This window comes from Acomys russatus, chromosome 13 (assembly GCF_903995435.1).
Source record: "Acomys russatus chromosome 13, mAcoRus1.1, whole genome shotgun sequence".
NCBI lineage: Eukaryota > Metazoa > Chordata > Mammalia > Rodentia > Muridae > Acomys > Acomys russatus.
In genome coordinates, this window is record NC_067149.1 from 62203202 (window position 1) to 62226420 (window position 23219).

Genomic DNA, 23219 nt, shown 5'->3' on the forward strand with positions numbered 1-23219 from the left:
AGGGGATCTGATATCCTCTTCTGCATCCATTTTCATCTGCACTCACATGCACGTACTCACATATAGAAATACACATATATGTGTAATGAAAATTAATACTAAGAATAGATCTTCAGAGCTATCATTTCATAATTCCCACCTGCACAGAATGAGGAGTAGCTGTCTTAACATGACACTGAAAGGAAGTGCTTATTACCCTGTAATGCTTCCTTTTTCTAATATGAAATTCTATGTTCTTAGAGGATAGAATGCAGATGCAATAGCAATAGGAAAGTATATTCAGTGATTTGGCCAGTGGCTTGTGATTTGTGTACAAGCTCATAAAGCACTTTTCCCAATGATTTATTTTTAAATAATTGTGAAAACTAAAGCAGCCAATCAAATGGTTAAGGTTAGTTTAGTGAGAAGAAATCAGAGATTGCATCTTGCTTAAGTGTATGTGTGCATAATGATTTCCTATCTACGAAAACCATTCCCTTAATAATGTCTGTTAGGATTCATTCAGTGCTTGGAATTCTCAATTCAAAATTAAACAAGTAAATAAGCAAAACAATTGAAATATGGAGAACAAATTTCACAAGATATTCTCCCAACTATTAATAAAAAATGTAAATATCTCATTGCAATTATTTTTTAGTATTTAAATAAGTTTAGTTAAATATTGTTAGTATTCACTTGTGCCCATTTAAAGATATTTCTAATTTCTGGATTTGATAGTCTTGACATAATTTTAAAATCTCATGTTTAAAAACAACTCTACATAATTATAAACCATAATAAATTCCATAATACAAAAAGAAAAGTCCTGATTCACAATGGATGATCTGAAAGAAATAGGGAAGAATCAATTAGAGTTAGCAATTTAAGTTTAATTTCCCCAAATGCGAGGAGCTGAGATTGCTCATGCCTTGACACTATCTTGTCATGTGAGTGCTAATATCTGAAGCACGGAGGGGACAGGAAGTAACCTGGGCTATACACCTCAGGGCCTGCCCCACATTGACCACTTCTTCCAGCTTGCTTCCACATCCTAAAAGTTCCCCCGTCTCCACAAAGTACACTACAATGTGGGCACCAAGGGTTCAAACACATGGGCTCTGGCTGTAGAAGATAATCTTACATAAAGTACAACAAAGCCTGCAAAGATTAATATAGGATCATAATTTTCTATTTAAGTTCAGATGTCAGGGTAAGCAACACAAAAAGTACCAACAAGATTTCCCCTCAGCGTCTGAAACATTGTGTGTTTGTTGGCATCTTGACAGTGTGTTCTGCACATGGTATGGAACATGGGCATACAGGGACCAGCCATGGAAATACACTGTGATCATTATGATACTTTGCATGGCTTCAGAGTCTGCCTATTTTTATGCCTCTACTCTTCTAACCCTCAGGTAAAACCTCTGAAGTAGGTGGTCATGGCTCCTTGTGTGTGCACAAAGAGACAAGTCAAATAGTGTGCCTCTGGCTCTAATAGCAGAAGCAAGAGGATTCAAACTCACAGTGTCTGTTACAAGGATTACGTTTGTAGCAATTTTTGACTCCAATGTGTGCTCCTACAGGAGTAGTGTTTGTGAACTGGGCACCAACAATTAAAAATCAGTTTGTTTCCTCATATCCCTTAGTCCAGGGTATACCTAGATCTTGAGGGGGACTAGTCAAGAAAGGAATTTGAGAGGAAGAGCCGAGGCATCAGGAGCAAAGGCAGAGAAGCCACTGATGCCACTTGGAATGAATCCTCCTGTCTTGACAGTTAGGAAAACACTATCAATTGTTTCAAGTCCCCCAGAATCCTAGAAGCTGCCTCTCTTGTTCTTGGTATGATTGTAATTTACACCAAACCAGCTTGAGAAAGGACTCCAGGTCACAGAGGGAGGAGGCCGTCTCCTGGGCTTCATGGTCTTCTCATGCTTCTACGATTCGGTGATGCTTTTCCAAAGAATAATGCACATCATGTCCTAACTCTTTTCTCCCTTTGCATATACCTTTCAGAATAAGAGAAATGTATCATTCAAGTGACATGAATTCCAATTCTGGGAGGATCTGGGCCATCGCTACAGCCTATCCACCTCAGCTCTTCACGGACACCAAGTTCAGAGTTAGTATCCGTACGAATATCTCAGCACAACCCCTTCTTCTTCTGCCACATGGTAAGAAAACCCACAAGCAGATATGCAAATCTCAGGGTTCCTAGATAGCCTTGAAGTTATTAGAAGAACCACCATTCAACACTACTTTGCACTGAAGGGAAACAAAAGGAAAACAGCCGTAATCTACTTACTGTGGACATCTGAGCGTTGGGGGCGGCAGGGGAGCTGAGACTCTCTTCATTTATCTTTCAGAAAAGTCTATGTTTCCTTGTTATTAATAGTAGCAGATAGAGAATGTTTTTCCATGCAATTAAAATAAACAGAATTTCTAAAACATTCCAGACAAAGGTGATGCATAACTGAGAATGCTGTTTCCTACCCTGCATGAAGAAGTGCTTTGTGTAGATAAATTTGGAAGAAGAAAGAGAGAAATTTAAGAGCCCTGTTCAGCACACACTATCCTAATTGTCAGTACTGATGACTAAGAATGAGTCCCTGAATATGGTTCCTAGAAACTTATGCTATTTAATATTTACTAGACATTTTATTCCTCATCAATTGAAGATACCTTTAAACAATGTTCTTGTTTTTTTTTTTTTAATGGTACTTTATTTTGGAAAGCAATGCTCATTTATTAAATGTCTAGCTAACATAGCATAACAACAGGGAACGTTTTCAGGCACTCAGTGGAACAGGAAATGTTCTCACTGGGTAATATTTGTTATTATACCCTTCCTCTTTCTTGCTCTAGTTGAGGCTTTGAGTACGTACAGAGGATTATAGACACAGATATCTTGTATTGCTATCCCTGTGAAAAAACCATCTGGTTTGAAACCAACTCATGTAGGCTGAAGCAAACAAGAAATTATTTTTTAAATGATGTTAATATTTCTTATAGAATTTAAGAGTAGGAATGCATCAAAGACTTAGAGATGAATTTAAAACACACACGTTGAAACTCACAATTTCCTTATAGGCCTGAGCTGGAGTCTCTCTGCCAGTTTTCTGTGCCTTATTCTCTGCTGATTTGATGTCTTGTTTCTCCAAAACTACAACAACAACAAAAACTAAGCCATCAAGCATGCATGCTGTTGTCAAATCATCCACAGTCGGTCCATCTCTCTCTTAGATCCAATATTTAAGAGCAGGATTGTGACTCTCCAGCCAATTCTCTTGCATATTGACCTAATAAGCAAAGATTCAGAGTCCAGCTGCTGAAGCTGCTAGAGAATTAAAGGCTAAAGAATGAGCAGAGATACATGACGTGGAAGACAGCATGAAATAGATAGAATGATTCTATCGTGGTCTAAAATAAAAATACACGTATAAATCGGCCAAGGATTTTACCTGTGGCCTTAATTTGAGTTAACCTTGATCCATACCATTTTTTCAATATTCCCAAGCTATGCTATGGAGAGGCACTTTCTGCCAGGAAAATGCATGGCCATCTCTCATTCTCTCAAGTACTCTACTATGTTTTTTCAAAATTGTTCTTAAATGACACCTTGACCTACCATGAAAATATAAATATTAAACGTAGCATGTCTCCTTTCTTATGGCAGCACTGCCAATTACACTACTTTATGTTACACAGTTTCAGTCAAAGTCCTTTACTTCCAAAAAGAAGTGGTAGAAGAAAAAACACATGATTGTGAAATACACCACAGTTACGTACACTCCTTTGGAGAGTGCGGTTAGCTATTTGAAGTTTTCTACAAAAAAAATTTTACTGGCTGAGTATGTTCAACAGTCAACTGTACTTTCTTTTGGTGCTTGAATTCATACGCTCACATTAAAAACATGGCTTAAATATATTGACCACATCAATCTGTTTTATTCATGGTAACCACGTGTCAAATTTGTAAAGGGCAGAGACTACAACAAGACAAACTCTCTAATAAAGAAACTGAGCCCCAGAGGTGGAAGAACTTGTCTATATAAATAACTGAAAAAGATAAAGCCTGGTATTGTATCTAGGACTCAGCATAAAACACGGAGAGCCACATGTTTATGGTAGTAAAAGTATCATATATCAAGGCAATAATGTATCTTTTAAAAGTTATTCTATTAGCAGGGGATGGGGGCCGATGCCTTTAATCCCAGCAGTCAGAGGCAAAGGCAGGTAGATCTTTGTGAGTTTAAGGCCAGCCTGGTCTACAAAGCTAGACCAAGACAGCCAAGGCTACACAGACTAACCCTGCCTCAAAATTTTATTTTATGTGTATAGATGTTTGCCTGCATGTATGTCTGTGCACAGCACATCTATCTGGTGCCCATGTAGAGAGAACACTACTGCAGATCGCCTAGAACTGGAGTTACAGACAGTTGTGATCTGCCCTGTGGGCGTTGGGAATTGAACCTGGGTCCTTTAGAAGGGCAGCCAGTGCCCTTAACTGCAGTCATCTCTCCAGAGTCCCAAGAATATCATTTGTGCAGATCCATAATAAATCGAGTGGTTTGAATATGAGAAACACAATACCCAGCTTTGAAATTTTCCATTCACACAACTGAGCTTGAAAATGATTGCAAGCAGCCTTTATCTAAAATGCCCGTGATCTAATAAACAGGCAAATAAAGTGCTGTACGTTAAATCCTCTTGATGGAGCTAGCTGGCTACAAAACTCCATAATGTGATTATTGGGTTCTGTGCTCAAAAGCTTCACAGTGGATGTTTCATAAGCTCTTACTCACTTTTATTATTCACTTTTGTTTTCAGCTAATTATCTTGTCAAAGACCTAATTGCTGAAATTCTGCTTTTATGTGCAAATGAGCAGCTTTCCCCTCAAGAGTATCTTCTAAGTATATGTGGTTCTGAAGAATTTTTACAGATGTAAGTATCTTATTAAAGTCAATTTTGGTTGCTCTAATTTGTCAGGTTTCGGGAGTGAGGTTTTGTTTTGTTGCCTTTTAAAAAGGCATTTTACAAACACTCCATTTGCTCTGCTTAGGATGCCTGAATGCTTGGTCTCCAGCTGACAGTGATGTTTTGTGATGTCTTGAAATCTTCTAGGGGTGGTGTCCACTTGGCTGGAATCAGTCACTTGGGGGCTGCGCCTGAGGCTTATACCCACTCTAGTTCCCATCCACCAGGCCATAAGGTCCCATCTAAACAAATGCAGCAGACTTACCATGCCTTCCTCAACGCAACAGATGATATCCTCTAAAATCTTCAGCTAAAATAAACTTTCCCCCACTTAAACTATTTCTGCTAGCTATTTCATCTGTCAAAGTGGTGAAAAACTAACTAATATAGAAACTATGCTGGAGCCGGGCATGGCGGCACACGCCTTTAATCCCAGCACCCCCGAGGCAGAGGCAGGTGGATCTCTGTGCGTTCGAGGCCAGCCTGGACTACAAAATGAGTCCAGGACAGCCAGGGCTGTTACACAGAGGAACCTTATCTCAAAAAAAAAAAAAAAAAAAAAAAAATAGAAACCATGCTGGAGAAAGAATTCAGAACCTCACATTTTCTGGGAAATGACATAATGATAAATGTATTTTTATGTGATATATGTCAGTAGTTTGGTTTCATGTATGTCTGAGCACTGTGTGCATGCAGTACCTTTAGAGGCCAGAAGGGAGCATCAGATCCCCTGGAACTGAGTTGCAGGAGGTTGTGAGCTGACAAGAGAAGGCTGGGTATTGAACCTAGGTCCTCTGAAAAGCGGCAGGCGCTCTACCACTAAGCCATTTCTCCAGCCCAGCAAAGATATTTTACCTAAGCTGTGACTGGGTGACAATTAAACTCAGTTATCCAAGAATGGTGGTCACCAGGGAAAGAGAATTTCAGCTTTAAATTCTGTACTGTTGGCTACCTCTTGTAATACAGCTTCCCTGGAGATGCTGCAGTTTGATGCGTGAGCTAATTATTTTGTTTTGGTCTGGAATATTACAAACACGTTGCTCAAATAATGATTTTTAAGTATAAGAATTGTAATATTGATAATTATAATAATTTTCATAAAGTAGTATATTTTGAGGTTATGTTTATTTTATTTTACAAATTTTTATTGTAAATTTTTCAAATAAAATCACATTGAAACCAACTAGACCCAAAGTCTATACATCTTACTGGACTCCTAGGTAGTTAAACAGCCATTCTAAGGTTGTAGGGCTTCACACTGGATTTTACACTTTTAACGGCCAAATGTATATTATGCATTTATCTAACACACACACACACACACACACACACACACACACACACACACACACAAGAAATCCATGGCCCATTTAGAACTAGATCAATAATTAGCTTTCTATGCTCTTTCATAACTCATGTCTATCACTTGCATTCAATTCCTCCTTGTCCTCTAATATTAACTACTGTGAGCTACGATCTCACTCCAGACAGAATGGCTAACATCAGGAAATCAGACAATAAATGTTAGAGAGCATGTGGAGAGAGAGAGGAACTCTTATCGCTGTTGGTGGGAGTGCAAGTTGATATAGCTATTGTGGAAGCCACTGTGAAGACTTTTTAAAACATTTCAAAAGAAAATTACCAAATGACCCATTTGTTTCATTGCTGGGAATATAACCAGAAAACCCCATAGACTACCATAGAGATATTTTCACCTCTGTGTTTGTTATTTTATTCACTATATAAATTAATTTAAATAAAGCAAGTTGTCCATTAGCAGATGAATAGATAAGTCTACATATATATGTGTGTGCGCATATGTATGTATGTGTATATATATATATGTATATATATACAGAGAGAGCAATTCTACAGCTCTAAAGAAAACATAATCACAAAATTTGCAAGATGGATGGACTTAGAATGTATACTACTAAGAGAGCTCACAAACTCCTAGAAAGAAAAATACTACAAGTGCCTCCTCATCTACAGATTATATATACAGACACACACAAATGTACATATAGGGAAGTATAACATGCAGGAAAGAAAACAATAAATTTTAAATAACTTTTTAATAATTTAGGCAGTTCACTAAAACAACCTGCAGTCTGATATAAAGTTAAATTTTAAATATTTATATGATTTTTTTAAATCATATTTTTGGTTATAACAACCAATCATTTGCTTGACATTCCTTAGAGACCAGCCTGGAAAATATAAGGAATCTTCAAGAAAAGATAAGTAATTCTTTGTAGTTGAATATAAAGACTAAAATCTTTGGTAATCTTGTTCTTCCTTTATATTTCTACATGATTATATGATTTACAAATCTCTCATGAGACTAAAAGGAATTTCTGGGCATGCGTTCCTCTGTGGTCATTGTTCCACCACAAATGCACTGAAAATATCCCATTGGTGGATCACAGCCAATACAATAATCTACTGTACCAGAGTACCTGTGAGTGACTCTGGAAACTCATTGTTTTACTTTTGTGTTATGAGTTATAACAAAATTGTCATATTGTAATCATAGTTGCTTTGATGCTCACATGAAATAAACATCCTTCATTCATTTGAGTCTAACACACTCAAAAACTAGGCTGATACTTTCCCTCAGCCTGTGATTCTAAGTTATAGCCAATACATTCAAGAAAATGTTCATTTCGTTTAATTCTAGCATGATGCGTACTTGTGTTTGGAACATGTAAATTTCTAAATTTATACCTGGTCTTCCATGCCAAAAATATAAGATCAAAGAGCATAAAAGAGCTTCAAATATTCGCACTAAATTTCAGCAGCTAGAAATATAACCAAGAAACTGTACTACCAAAAAGTTGAGACCTTGAGAACACATGATGAGGAACAATTTTAAGGGGACTTTCCTTTAAAAACTGTTTTCAATAAGAAAGCATCCATACAGAGCTCAGTAGTTGAGTAGAGAAAATGCACAGAATATCTTACATGTTTTCATGTTAATATGATTTTTATCATGTACAACAAAATAGTTTTCAATATTGTATAGTCATTTAATTGTCTTAAAGTTTTAGGTTATCAGTTTGAGTAATGAGAAAGATACAAAGTATTTTCATGAGTTAATTACACTCATTAGCTCCATACAAAGAATAGATATATGCATTTTATATATATATATCCTATATAATCCTATATATCCTATATATATATATATATCCTATATATATATCCTATATATATATAAATATATATGTATATATATTTATATATATATATATATATATATATCTCCTATTATAAGAATAGTAGCCTGCCAGTATTGATGTAATTAAATTTATATAGGGATAAGAATACCATCATTTCTAATATCTAAAGAAACATGAATATGCTGTTTAGATTTTACTTTTTAATTCATTGCTATATGATTTTTAAAGGTTATCTTATTAAGAATATAGAAATCTATATATGAAGTTCTCTCGGGAGCTGGATAAACAGCCCAGTGAATAAAATGCTTGCTGTACAAACATGGGGACCAGAGCCCATCCCCCCAGCACTCATGTGAAAGCTCATTATAGAGATGTGATCCTGTTACCTCAGGACTAAGGGAAAAACCAAGTGGATCCTAGAGGCACTCCAGCCAGCAAGTCTGTGTGAAATGAATAGCTTCAAGTTCAGTGAGAAACTGTCTCACAAGTAATGTGGGCAGTAATTCAGGAAGACATGGGAGCATTGGCCTCTGTCCCACACATAGCTGCATGGCCAGCCATACCTGCATACACATTTGCACATACAATTCACATAAAAAAGAAATTATTTCTATAGAAGGAGCACATACATAATGTGCAGTAAGTCAATCATGAAATAATATGTGTTTTTTACTTTAATACTGATGCTCCAATCCATCTGGAATATTTTATCCTATAAAATTGCAATGCCAGCAATAGCATCTGTCAGTAAGTCCTAATTAACCATATGTTGTCTAGACATTTAAATCTCATAACATATCCAGGAGATGGTTATCGTAGTGCCCACTGCTTTATAAATGGGGACATTCAATCTTTCTTCGAAGTCATACAGAGCTATAATAAATGTAAATTCAAACTGGCATTTGCTTGAACTGCTGTAACTTTTCACTGTAAACACTAGAGTGCATAAAGGGAACAAATCATAACAGTTCCTTATGCTGCAGTGTGAGGGAAATACACTCAATTTTACAGGAGTTGGGAAGGGTGGAAACACAGGGTCAGAGCTGCACATTCCAAAGCACTAAGATGAACATGTACAAATGTTTGGTTGGGGAATTCAAATACATAGATGATTCCTACGCAATGCCCACCATCTTTCTGGCCCAGATATGAGTGGATACCAACTGCCTCCAAATCAGAGGAGAAGGCAGGTGGAGAGCAAGAGCAGACAGTAGCACAGAGACATGCCAATGGTCAACTTCTAGTTAGAGAATAAAAGGCCTAGAAAGGAACTCTGCAGTGTACAAGGTCTCCATTGCCTGAAGATACATAAAACTCACTAACAACTGGTTCTGACAAAATACCTATCAACAGACAAAAACAAACTCAAGAATGTGAGTAGCAATTCAAAATGGACAAGAATATTGAAAGAGTTTAACTAAAAATAATATGCGATTAAGCAACTAAACATTTTTGAAAAACAAACTGTTAAAATACTGATGAGAAAGTTCAGTAAAAATCATTGACATCATTTCAAACAGTTGTTAAGGATTCAAATGGATGCACAGGAGCTGAAAGGAAATTTTTTAAAAATTCATCAAATGACTTTATAATGTCTTTAATCTATTTAGCAATACTTCCTCTACAACTTATCTTTTTAAAGACTGAGTCTCCTGGCTATCAGGCTGGCCTTAAGCTTCCAATTTTGCACCTTCAATCTGTTTTCCTGCCTCTTACAGCCCCCGACCCCAGATATGCTGAGGTTATAGACATAATCAAAGCCACGGCACTCTGTTTTTAAGCTGTTGAAAGGGCTCAGGGCTACAAGCACACCACGTAAGCACACTACCAACAGAGCTACATCCTTAACCTTGTTCATCTACAAGTATTTTTAAAGAAAATTCATAAATAACCTCCCAAAATTTTTGGATATAGTGATATTTGGTAGAGGTGAGTATCCCATGGCTTAAAAGACCACTGGAAAGCTAGCTAGATTTTCACATTGCTCCAAAATAAATGTAACATAGATTATAAAACATAATTTAATGAAAATATGGCATTCATACATGATTCTAAAATAGTAATATAATGATATAAATACATGTGTTATAATTCATAAATACAAAAAGATGCCTTAATGTACACTTCTTTAAATACAAACATCATGAAATCTGTATTAGAATAGCAATACTGTGAAAAGACCTATAAAACACATGGTAACTGTGCATCTTTATTTATGAAATTTCCATGGGATGTTTAATTTTTTCAAGAATTTAAAAAAATAAGTGTATAAAAATTACGTTATATGACAATGTAACTAAAGTGATATGAAATTGATGCATGGTCTTAAGTTCTAGGCAAGATTGAGATACAAGACTTTGTCATACATGAACAAGAAACACTAATGATAATTAGGAGGTTAGAAGGCAGCTCAGTGATTAAGAGTGTACACTGCTCTTGCCAGGAATATATATTTGGCTCTCAGCACCCACAGTTTGCCTAGGAACCACTAGTAACTCTAGCTATGGGATCCAGAGCCTTCCTTTGGCTTCCATAGGCACCCATACTCATTTTCACATAGCAGGCAGATAAACACAGACACATATAATTCAGAATAAAGTGAAAACTATTAAGAGATGATAAGTACTGATCATATGAAATACTGACCAGGTGAGAGCTACAGGCATTGCTAGGGGCCACACAAGAAGCATGACGTCCATAACGTACCAAAGTAGTGAGAGACTAGTGAGAGGCAGACAGAGAAAACAACGGCCAGACCACACAGTGAGTTCAATAACACAGCTCCTAGGGAAACACGTTTAGGGGGAGACAGAGTTGTTAATCAATTTGGAGGAACGTTGGAGTATTTTCAGTGCTGAAGGGCAGTCAATATGTTGTAATCAAGTCTTATTTTAGGAAAACTGGAAGACACTGTGGAAGCAGGTTTAACTGACTTTTTCTAATAGAAAGTACATATATTTGTTTTGAAATATGCAAACACTATGGAGTGCCTAAACCAAATATGCATTATTTCACATACTTAAGATCTGCTCTCTTATGGGAAGCTTTTGGTTTTAAGAATTGAATCGTATAGGAGAAGCGACCAAAGGAAAGACCTTAAGACCATTTATATCTAAATGACGAGAGAGAAAGAAAGAGGATCAGAAAAGGGAAATTGAGGAAAAGCCATTTAAAATGGTAGACTAGGTTAGAAAACACGACGAAAGAGAAAGTTCTGAATACCGAGTAACAGACCATTAAAGACTGAAATAAGAGAGTGTGTGAGAATGGAAAGTTGGCACTAACTTTGGTAGCCCGGAAGTTATTTGTTGATGCACGTAAGGGTATGGTGAGTATCACTGCGGCGGGAGAGGCAAGATTTCAACAACCTAAGAACATAAGGTGGGAAACTGCGGCTGTGGATCAGAGCACTGGCTGCTTCTGCAGAGCACCCAGGTTCAGATCAGTGGCTGAGAGCACTGGCTGCTTTTGCGGAGCACCCAGGTTCAGCTCCCATGTGCCATCAAGATGACTCACAACTATGCGTAACTCTCGTGCCAAGGGGACCAAGCAGGCTCTTCTGGCCTCCTTGGATGCCACGCACATATATACAGCACACGTGCATGCAAGTGGGAAGATATTCGTATACATTTTGAAGCAACAGTGTAAGGGCTGAGAGTGGAAATGTGTGTGCAAAGCACTGTCTCAGGAACAGCGAGTGGTGGCTTGGATGCAAAGGATAATCTGGAGATTTGGAAGTACGCATAAGTGGAATCTGAGAGATGTTCATGAGCTGACAAGAAAGGACCAAGAGAACAGGGGAAATTGAAGGCTCAAGGAGACCACCATGATCACAAGGGCAGGGGGAGGCACTAAGTTGGCATAAGGAGAAGCTGTGCACTTCTGAAGAGGAAACGTCCTTCCCCATGAGAAACAATGGCAGATCCAGGAAATAGAACCCCAATGGATGTTCAGTGATAACCACTGTACTTCGCTCATTGTACTTTGGGGAAACCAAAGCTCCTGCAGACTAGGGAAAGCTTAAGGAAAAGAGTCAGAAATAAAAAGAGCAGTAAAAACACTAACACCTCCACCGTGTGCCTAGAACTTTGATGTAGTATTACTGTCTTCTAACTGTCATTTGCAGATTTCTTCTCATGTGACGTTTTAAAATTTCAAGATAATGTAAGTAAATAAATGTCATCAAAACAAAGCCTTCCCTCAGTGGGAAACACGATTATTGCTTTGTGTTGACAAGGCAAGCTACCCTCCGTTGATGTCAATTTTCCTTATCCCTTTAAAATTGGATTTTATGTAATATGCTATATTATGAATAGAGAGTAAATTCAAGAATTATAACAGAAACTTTGCATGCTTATCATAATCCTATACAAACTTCATATAAAATATTCAGTAATATTATATATTATATGTATGTAAATATGGACTAATAGGATCAGAAAATTAACATTAGAATGAAGTAGAAACACAACTTTCCCCACCTTCCTGCTCCTTGGCGTCCAGAATGGTAACCATAGAGACCTTCCTGCTCCTTGGTGTCTAGGATGAGACCAGTCTCCTCCATAATCCACTTGGCATGGCCTCCTCCTGCCTCTGGCTCCCTGTGACTCGGCAGCTGCAGCCTGCAGTCAGTGGCAGGAGATTTACTTATACTTGGGCACAGAGGGATGTAGACATCTGGAGGCTGAAGGCTGATCCTCTCCTTATGGTGGCTGTCTTCCTTCTGCCTGTTGCACCTTCCTTTCAACGTGAGGCATCCCGCACAGGTGTTTCCTCACATGCTGTTCATAATCTGTGAAGAATGGTGCTTCTGCATACTGCTGGCCCTCATCTGAAGGCTCAACTTCTACTAGTAAGACAGGGTTTTCTTACCATGAATCAGATCTCATGGTCTTAATTTCTAATTCAATTGAAAACTAATTTCCTCAATCCCTACTGTGTGAAACAATAAAACCATCCCTGTTTTTACTGAATAAATCATGATTTCTCGGTCAGTGGGCAACCACCAGGGCCTCCTATGGAGAAGTTGAATATTCTTTTCTTTTTAAATCTATGGTTACTACAACTGTCAGCTTATCATAGTTTAAAAAATACAAACAAACTTTGCTTCTTGTTTAATTTACTTTACTGTTGTCAAGGAATGCTAGAAACCAGAGGCTTAAAAGTCTTTTTTTTTTTTTTTAAGAAGAAAACTAAATCCTATAATGGAAGCCTTGTTTTGAAAAATTAATATATCTTTAAATTCAAATAAGATGGCACCACCTATCTCTCCACTCTGCATCAGCATTGATTACATTGATCGGACTTTCCACAAGAGAGCCCCTTTTCTCTCTCTTTACAGAAAGGGTGTATACCTTTGGTTTTCATCTTTTTAATTGTATGAATATCCGTGTGTTTATGTGTGGATATACACACATGAGTGCAGGTGCTCTTGAAGAGAAAACATCAGGTCCCCTGAAACTAGCATTAGACAGGATTGTGAGACACCATGTGGATGCTGGGTAGCGAGCCTGGGTCTGCAGGAGCAGCCAGTGTTATTAACTGCTGAGCCCAGAAGCCTTTTTCTTGCAATAAGAAAATCCTATTTAAAAATTAAATCTCAGTCGGGCCTATTGGCACACTGGGAAGGTGGAGGCTGAAGGATCCAGAGTTCAGGGTCATTCTCAGCTGCATACAAAATATAAGACCAGCCTGGTCAACAGTGAGACCCTGTGTCAAAAACAAACAAACAAATAAATCACCTTAATTAGAATTTTAAACAGTCTTGAAATTTTTCCCATTAAAAATACTTTCAGTTCACCTAGATAGTTTGAGTGAGTTTGATGGTTGAACCATCTTGTAGTCAAAGTTCACCTCCAACCGTTAGTCACCAGTGGGAAAAGACGGGGTCACGCACAGTTTAACCCAATATGTCATATTAATAGGCAGAACACACTGGGATTTAGGTATTCTTAGTGTGTCTCTTTTTTCTCCTCCACAAAATTAAGGGTTTTACCTAGCAATCAATCCAGTTGATTGTTTGTGCCGCATTTAAAGACTCCATTGTTACACATTTTGAATTTTGTTACGCGCCCTCAGTTTGTCAGATCTGAGGGCTCATATGCAATGGAAAGAAGCAGGTCGTGACTGAGCCCTCTCCCACAGCTGAGGACAAGTAGGAGACCTTGGATTGCTTTAGTTTTAACTTAATTCCCAGGGGTTTTCCTAAAAGTTTTAAGGTAACCGTAATATCTAGTCACAACAAATTAGCTGAGATAGATAGATAGATAGATAGATAGATAACATGCCACAGGCTTGCGTTTTATTCCTGGTCAGTCACTCAGAGCCCCAGCACCAGGTTGCTTGGAGTTTGTCACATGTGCTACCTGCAATGACCATAGTGTACTTCAGCTCAGGATTTCTGAAGACATGAGCTGGGAGAAGCATCATTGTCCTACAGACGTGGTAAAGGGAGCCACAAGTCCACTGCAAGGCATTTGCAAAAAGACATAGGAAATCCACTCTCAGTGGAGCTACACTAATTATACTTAGGCAGGTAGCTGCCAATATGCAGTTACTTCTGTTATTTTAATCACTATTTACCAAAACTAATAATTATTAAATGTCTTTCAGTTATAGCTGATGTTGAAGTAGCCTGGCTTTCTGATTTTGTTAAAATAAATGGTTTGATAGAGAAAGTTGGCATTCTATAATAAATAACTCAACCTTGGTAAAGGTGGAATGTGCTATTTTAATCTCAGTTATTGAATGTTTTAAATTAGTAAGGTCTACAGAAGGTTTCGCTTCTCTAGAGATTCGTTGGAAAAATAATGAAACCTTGAGATGGAATCAAATCCCTGTGCCTGTTCTCCTTGGGGAGTAACTGCAATATTCTGTGTTCTGAGGGGAGTCCACTATATTATTTTGTAGCAGATAGAAAGGGTTAGCATCACTTAAGTATGTATTGGCTCTGTATTGTAGGTAGCTCCGTTTGTGTAGATTGTTTCATTGTTCCTTAATTGTTGTGGGTGTGTAAATAAATAGCAAAGGTGTTGCAAATGAGTTGTTATAATAAAGTTTTGGTTGATAATAACGTTTTGGTTGTATTTAGTTAGTTTTCTTTTAATCTAAATCTAACCATACTAGCATGAGGGATATGGATAGTTGGAAAGTTGCTTTTTATTAGATAGAAGTAAGCTGAAAAACAAGGCATTTGAGTGCACAAACCAAGGTCCATTTAGTCCACTTCTCTTTTGAGTAAAAGCTGTTGGTATCAGCTTACACCCACATGGGAGTACTTCTATTCAAGTCCCGACTGCCCTTTGCTTGCTAACTCATGTTTGTCAACCCAGAGTTTGGAATTTAACATAATAACAAATATAAAATAGCCCTTTGAACCTTAATATCCCACAAAACAGTGGTACATGTTTATTCCAAAGAAAGCACCCTGGTAAATGAAGATTTATAAAGTGCAGCCACTATAGTGAGAACCAACACTCACACCTGTACATTCGTTATATCCTTCCCCCATAAGACAGATATGAGCATTTGCATATCATTTTGGCATTATGCTTATTATTCCCTATTTACATAGAGTGCCATAGAAATATTTTCAAATCACATGAGACATTGATGAGTAGGAAACAAGGATAATTATGTGCATGTATTTAACCTTCCTCTGTTCACCTTAAACAGCACCTATGTGCTAAACTGTACCAAGGATGGTAAGTAGGAGACAGATAAAACCAAGGATTCATTTCGAGAACAAATAATGAATGTGCAGAAATCCTGATACACTAGTAGATATTTAAGAAAGTGCATAAACATTTACCTGTATCACAGAATTTCAATTAGTTGAAATAATAAAGTTTTATACATGATGGTGAGCAGCCACGTGTAAAAACTAGATCTCTAAATTGACAGTGTGATTTCAATGTTCAGGTTTTATGGCAATTTGGCCTGTTTCCTTAGTGCTCAAGCCCTTCCCTACAAAATCTGCCTCTATTACCAAACTATGCCTTTCTCTGTCTCTTGATACATTAAATGTCCTACATCTCCCAGCAATGTAGAATCCTCAGACAGACACTGAATGCCTCTTCTTTCATCTACTATATAGTGTATATTTAGTTGTTATTTACAGCCTTCTTAGCCTTCTCCTTCATTTCTCTATCATAATGTGATCCAATAAAAACGTCACATGACCTAATTTTTTTTTCAAGTCACAAAAAAATACAAAAAGAAGTAAATGTAAAAATATATTCATACATTTAAAATATTTATTTTATTATTTATTTGTGTGTATTTATCTGTGTGCACATATGCCCTCTGCATGTTGGTAATGGTGGGGTTTAGAGAAACAGGACAGATTCCTGGAGCTTCGGTTATAAGCTTCTGGGAGCAGTCTGATGTGAGTGCTGAGAATCAAACTCAAGTCCTTTGGAAATGTTGCAAGTACTTTTAACTTCTGTGCCATATTTCTAGCTCTTCTGTTTTTGTAGTTGTTGTTTTGTTTTTTAAACAACATACACAAGGCACCAGCCAAGGACAATACAAGCGGTAAACTTTAAACCCCTACCCAGATCTAGCCAACAGTCAGAACATTCTCCACAGTTGAGTGGAGAGTGTGATATGACTTTCTTACGTACTCTGGTGCCTCACATTTGACCATGTCCCGTGGAGGGGGAGACCTGGTGGCACTCAGAGGAAGGACAGCAGGTTACCAAGAAGAGACTTGATATCCTATGAGCATATACAGGGGGAGGAGGTCCCCTCAGGAACAGTCATAGGGGAGGGGAATAATGAGAAAATGGGAGGGAGGGAAGAATGGGAGGATACAAGGGATGGAATAACCATTGAGATGTAACAAGAATAAATTAATAAAAATATTTAGAACAGAAAAAACAACATACACAAATATTATATATATGCTCATAGGGTATCAAGTCTCTTCTAGGAAGGATAGCAGACACAAATATTATGTCAACATGTAGGCAGTTGTTACTGAGATATTTCATGTTGCTCCTTATGATAAACTTTCACAACACTGTGTGCATTTTTCACTTGTAATATATCGTACTTGAGCAATAAGTAGCATTGGGTATCCAATGGCCATTGTACTGAATAGCTCTACCTCAGGTTGTGAAAACAATATACTAACATAAATCTAAAGTAATATATAGCAGGTAGATATAAGAACAATTGTAAATTTGCAATAAAAAAATAAAGAAGGGCTGGAGAGATGGCTGAGTTGTTAAGAGCCCTGGCTGCTCTTCCAAAGGTCCCAGGTTCAGTTCCCAGCAACCATTGGTGCCTTACAACCATCTGTAACTCCAGTTCCAAGGGACTGATGCCCTCTTCTGGCCCCCATGGGCACCCAGAATGCACATGGTGCACAGATATACATGCAGGTAAAATGCCCATACTTACAAGTTAAAATAAATAGTATTTTTCAAAGTTATAGATAATTTAGAACATGGTTACAGAGTACTGTTCTTGCCTGACACTGTTAGGAACAGATATTGCTGGATATTTAATAAGTTATCGATGTAAAGGCCCCAAATGACTATATATTTTCTTGTTAGTAATCCCTCATGTACTTAACCAGGATCATTTGACCTGAGTACATTAACACAGTGCATTCTTTTTAATAACTAACCATCAAAGATACCAGAATTTACAGCTGTAATGGGAATGTTGGAGCCAAGATTATTAAACATATATTTTTAAGAAGAAAACAAAAAGAAGTCCTGTAATAACTAGAAACCTCCATTTGAAAATGCCATCAATGTTTTCATTTAATTAAGATGGATGTATCATCATTTTCCTCTTCACTAGCATTGTTTAGGGTGACAGTGCTTTCCCCAGAGGGCACTCCTCTTCTCCCAGGCCTCTCTCAATGCACTGCTCCTTTTTCTCTTGTCTTCAATGCTTTGTCCTTTTCTTCCATTTTCTCTAGAAGAGCATGAGTCAGTAAGTCACATGATTTAAAGTGTATTTTACATGAATTGGGAAACAGTTTAGTGTTGTATTTAATTCACATGTATTTAATATGTATGAAGTATTGTTTGAACATGTCAAAACATTATTGAGATCCAGCAGCAGTTCTTCATGTGACAAAAGAATCAATTCTTACTTAATATAGCATGCTTTAAATGGAAATTAATTTTGTCCATCATGTATGGCAATTTATATTTGGAAAAAAATTTACAGAGGAAAATGGTAAGAGGTAGAAAGAAACAAAGTAAATACATACACCTAGCATACAAAATAATGTGTATATTTAATTTTCTTTTCTCCTCTGTTGAAAATAGATTTTTAGTACATGTTCAGATTATGGTTTTCCCTCTCTCATCTCCCCAAAGATCCTTTCCAATTCTCCACCCACCCAAATCCACACCTTTTCTTTCTTTCTTTCATTAGGATACAAGCAGGCACCTGAAAAATGATGATGATAATGATGATGATGATGATGATGATGATGATGATGATGATGATTAAGTTAGGCAAAAATTACTTGTTAACCTTTTGATTTAGATGTTAATGTATCAGTTCTAAGGAATGGTATTAATCCAGACAGCTTAAGTTTGTCATACCTAATGTAATGGAGCTGGTAAATATATCTGCAAATCACATGCTGTTTCTACAACATCACTCTGCTTACTGGATAAAGTGGTTCCCACACAGACATCACGGCATCAATTAGGCCACCCTGAAGTATGGTGAGGTGGCTGGCTGAAACAAATCTGAACATGTATAGAGCCTCCTTTACAATAATTTAATATGTTCATTTAACAGGCAATCATTTTCTCCCTTAATGCATTAAAAATTATACTGTGTTGTCAGGTATAACTAGATGTGCACAATTTCTTTCAGGAGTCATTTATACACAGTACGGAATTATATACATAATATGTAAGTGTACATATGCACATATGTGTGGATGAACACACATGCATGTATGTACTCAGAATTTTCCAACACCAGACTGTCATATGAAGTTTTAAGGAGAAAACACAATGAAGTCATCAAAGAAGCATGCCTCCACACAGGTTGCAATATTTTGTGAAGATATGATCATGTTTATCTTTTTTCTTCTTCAGGGATCACTGTCTAGGGAACCACAAAGTATTTCAGAAAAATAAGTCTGTTATTCAACTTCATCTTCAGAAAAACAGGGGTGTTCCAGGAAAATTATCCCGGAAGGTAAGACTTTCTGATTGTGGGTTATAATTTGGCACATTGACACATTAAAAACCATAGCTCTATCTCAATGGCTTGCTGCCAACTTGGAATTACTTGGCTTAATGGGCAGGTGTTTATTTCATTTATCATTATTAAAACAAGGTGAAATATTTTCACAAAATTCCTTGATAACCTAGAAACAATAACATGAACTTGTAACAGTGTCCTTGGTATGGTGAACTAGACATTTGTCTCGTGTTCCCCAAAACTCATAAGTTGAAGTCTTAGCCTTTGAGGGTTAGGGTTAAAAGTTGAAGTCAAATGGATACACTTAGATTTAGAAGTCATCAGGGAGCAAGATTTTTATTAAATCAATGCCCACATAAGAGAGGTTAGATTTCCCCTCTGTTTTTCTTCCTCCCCCATCTCTGTTGGAATACAGCCTGGAAGCAACTGTCTACATTTTAGGCATATGCCTCTTGAACTTAAACCTCTTGTCCTCTATGGTTTTAACACATTTAATCTATGGTACTTATGGCACTATTTGGCTATAGTATTCTGGGATGGCTAACACAGTCAGCTCAACAAGCCAATTGGTTTCTTAGGTAAATCATTTGTGAAAGACTATTAAGGACATCTTATGCATACTCCCACATAGCCACTGAGAAATGAAAGGAAAAGCAAATGTAAATGAGAGCCTACTGATGGCAGAAAAATAGCACATTCTCATCCTGTTAGAAGACTGTTTATGTCCACGTCAGCATTGCTTAAATCTGGCTAGATTAATACTCATAACTGTATATGCTAATCTGCCAAGAACAGGAGGAGTGTACTTTAATGATACAATTTCATGCTGTTAGATGTAAATTTTATTCCCCATGTGAAGTCTAGAGATACTCCTGACCCAAATTGCACAGTGTGCATGAACTTTGATATTTTGTCAGGTTTCATCTACAGAATCTTCCAATTACCTGTTTTAAGCAAAAATCTCAACGTCCTGTCATTTCCATCAGATAACAGATTTCTAGTATGTGATTTATATATAAAGTATAAGGTGTTTCATCATAAAAATGTCAGGTGGCGCATCAGTTTGCAATATATTGATGTAGAATATAACATAATGAGGCCAAAAGAGAGTTGTTTAGAAATTTCTCCTGGACCTGCTTCTGGCTCAGCCGTTGATGACAGCTTCAGGGCTCTGTATCTGAAATCTAGGCAGAGCAATATCACAAAGTCCAAAGGATGCCTCCACACTAATAAGCTTACGTTTCTTCAAATTGCCTTCAATGTTGCAGAAAAGGCTGAAATCATGATATTTTATTATTATCCAGGAGAGGGAGAAGAAATGTGTGACTCTAATTTGATGCTTGATAAAACAATTTTTTGACTGGTATACTAGTTCACAAATCACTAGTGCTTTCATCTCATTGATTAAGTACACAGGGACTGAAGAGATGGCTTGGTGGTTAGGAGTCCTTACAGTGGACCCAAGTTCAACCTGCAGAGCCCAGAACCAGTGGCAGACAACCACCCATACATAATTCCAGCTCTAGGGCATCCAGTGCCCTCTTTTGACCTCCACAAGGACCTGCACTCACATGCACATACAATCACACACACACACACACACACACACACACACACACACACACACCACTTAATTAATAAATAAATATCTTTAACTCAAGGTCTATCTTAAACCCATACAATTGTTGTTTGTTTTTTTGTTTTTGGTTTTTTGGGGTTTTTTTTGTTTTGTTTTGTTTTGTTTCTTTTTTGTTTGTTTGTTGTTTTTTAGACAGGGTTTCTCTGTGTAGCCTTTGCTGTCTTGGACTCACTCTGTAGACCAGGCTGGCCTCAAACTCACAGAGACCCATCTGCATCTACCTCCCCTAGCACTGGTATCACAGGTGTGCACCATCACACCCAATCCCGTACAACTCTAATACACTGATATAATACACACAATGCATGTGGGGTTTTGTTTTGTTTTGTTTTTTCAAGACAGGGTTTTTCTGTGTTATCTTGGCTGTCCTAGAATCACTTTGTAGACCAGGCTGGCCTCAAATTCACAGCGATCTGCCTGCCTCTGCCTCCCAAGTGCTGGGATTAAAGGAGTGTGCCACAACACCTGGCAATCTGAGACATTTTATGTTTATAATTCCCTAAATCAGAAACAACATCCCACTGTAATTATAATATGTAATTAGACTTAAGTCTAGCCATGAGAATTAGGAGCCCTTACACTGTGCTATCAACATACATGTGAGAAAGACTCTGGTTTACCCACCTCCCTCAATTTAGATTGAGATGAAAGATAATGGTCAAGTTTTTCACTTTATGTACGTGCTTTCCAGACTAGCTTCACTTGGGAAGAAGGAATGTCAAATAAAGAATTGTCTATATCAGACTGTCCCATGAGCAACTGTGGCCCAGCTTTTGAATGATGGTTGATGATGGAGGTCGCAGTCCACTGAGGGCAGTGTCACCCCTAAGCAGGGCACCTGGAGTAATATAAAAACGCATGGTGAACAAGCCATCAGAAGAGCATCAATAAGCAGAGTTCTTCCATGGCCTTATCCTGGTTCCTGCCTCCAGGTTCCTGCCTTGGCTCTGTTCATAATGGACTGTGCTTTTGGTCAGACTTGCATCACAGTAACAGAGAATCTACATAGGTCCATATGTATTTTCATTTGCTTTGTCTTGTTTTCTTCAGCTATATCCACCCTGCACAAATCCTGGGACACCATAGGAATTTAACGACACGTCACATTGGGCATACATTAGGTTGTTGGCACTGACTGCAGTTTTTAAATTATTAAAAAGATGAAGTGGGAAAAACATATTTTAAATGCTGTTATCTCTATCATCCATAATTAAAAGTGCTTAATAGCTAAGAGCTTAGTTAAATGGTTTCCAGTATCACAGCCAGTAAAAAGGGAAGCAAAAGCAGGCTTCTTGTTGAACTCATCTTGTAAGACATGAAATGTGGTACAGTATCTTTACCGTTCCGGCCGTTGTCATTGTGTGAAGGCAGAGAAGCACATAGCTAAGTTGTGGTGCGCAACTGTCACTGTAAATTCCCCTTTTCAGTATGAGGTCACCAACTTCTGAATAATTCCACAAAGATGGGCAAAGGGAAGAAAATGCATTTCTGTTCCTGGTGGGTGCTGCAGCTGTTTAAAAATAGATAACAGATGGATGTCTGTGAGTTTAAGGCCAGCCTGCTCTAAGTAGCAAGTTCTAGGTCACGCCAAGATATTTGGTGAGACCCTGTAGCTTCATCCTTCCAATGGGTATCAACTATGTTACTTCTATTCAAAAGTCCCCAGATTTGTGAATAGAACAGTGAATGAAGTTGGCAAGGTGTCTGCTCCATGGAGGATGACATACAGGGCAGTCAACTGGCCCTGACTTCCAGTAGAGAATTATGGAAACATTCACATAGAGTATACAAACGGTGCTCAGTGCCCTTATATCTTCAAACCTTGTCTTTCAGGTCACATCCAATATCACTTTGAAAAGGAGAAGACATGACATTAAAAAATTAAGAGTGAACAGTTAAGAAACGGCACAGTCAAGATCTAAATTGTAGGATTCACAGTGCCATGGAGTGAGCAAGTCTGTGGCCTGGCCATTCTTTCAAAGCCATTACTCTAGTGATGTCATGTCTCCCACTGCCACTAACTTCTTAAAGGCCCCACTCCACCCCAAATAGCCCCAATCTGAGGCCATCAGCAGATGTGCCTTTGAGAAACACTCAACATCTAACTACAGCAAGCATACTGTTCATCAAAGTATCAACAAATATGACATCTCACACTACAATTGGGATGTAAAGTAAGCAAATTAGAAAACAAATAAAATAAATTATTGAAACAAAAACAAAACAAACAGAAAGAAAGAAAGAAAAAAGAAAGGAA

General features: G+C 37.6%; 1 protein-coding gene across 1 annotated transcript in view; it reads left to right on the forward strand.

Moving 5' to 3' along the window:
• The window catches only part of Pik3c2g (phosphatidylinositol-4-phosphate 3-kinase catalytic subunit type 2 gamma), a 297903-nt gene that overhangs the window by 6468 nt on the left and 268216 nt on the right, over nt 1-23219 (forward strand). The window contains exons 3-5 of the mRNA XM_051155525.1: nt 1993-2150; nt 4807-4921; nt 19215-19317. Of these exons, the coding sequence (XP_051011482.1) occupies nt 1993-2150; nt 4807-4921; nt 19215-19317 (376 nt within the window). The remainder of the gene's footprint in view (nt 1-1992; nt 2151-4806; nt 4922-19214; nt 19318-23219) is intronic.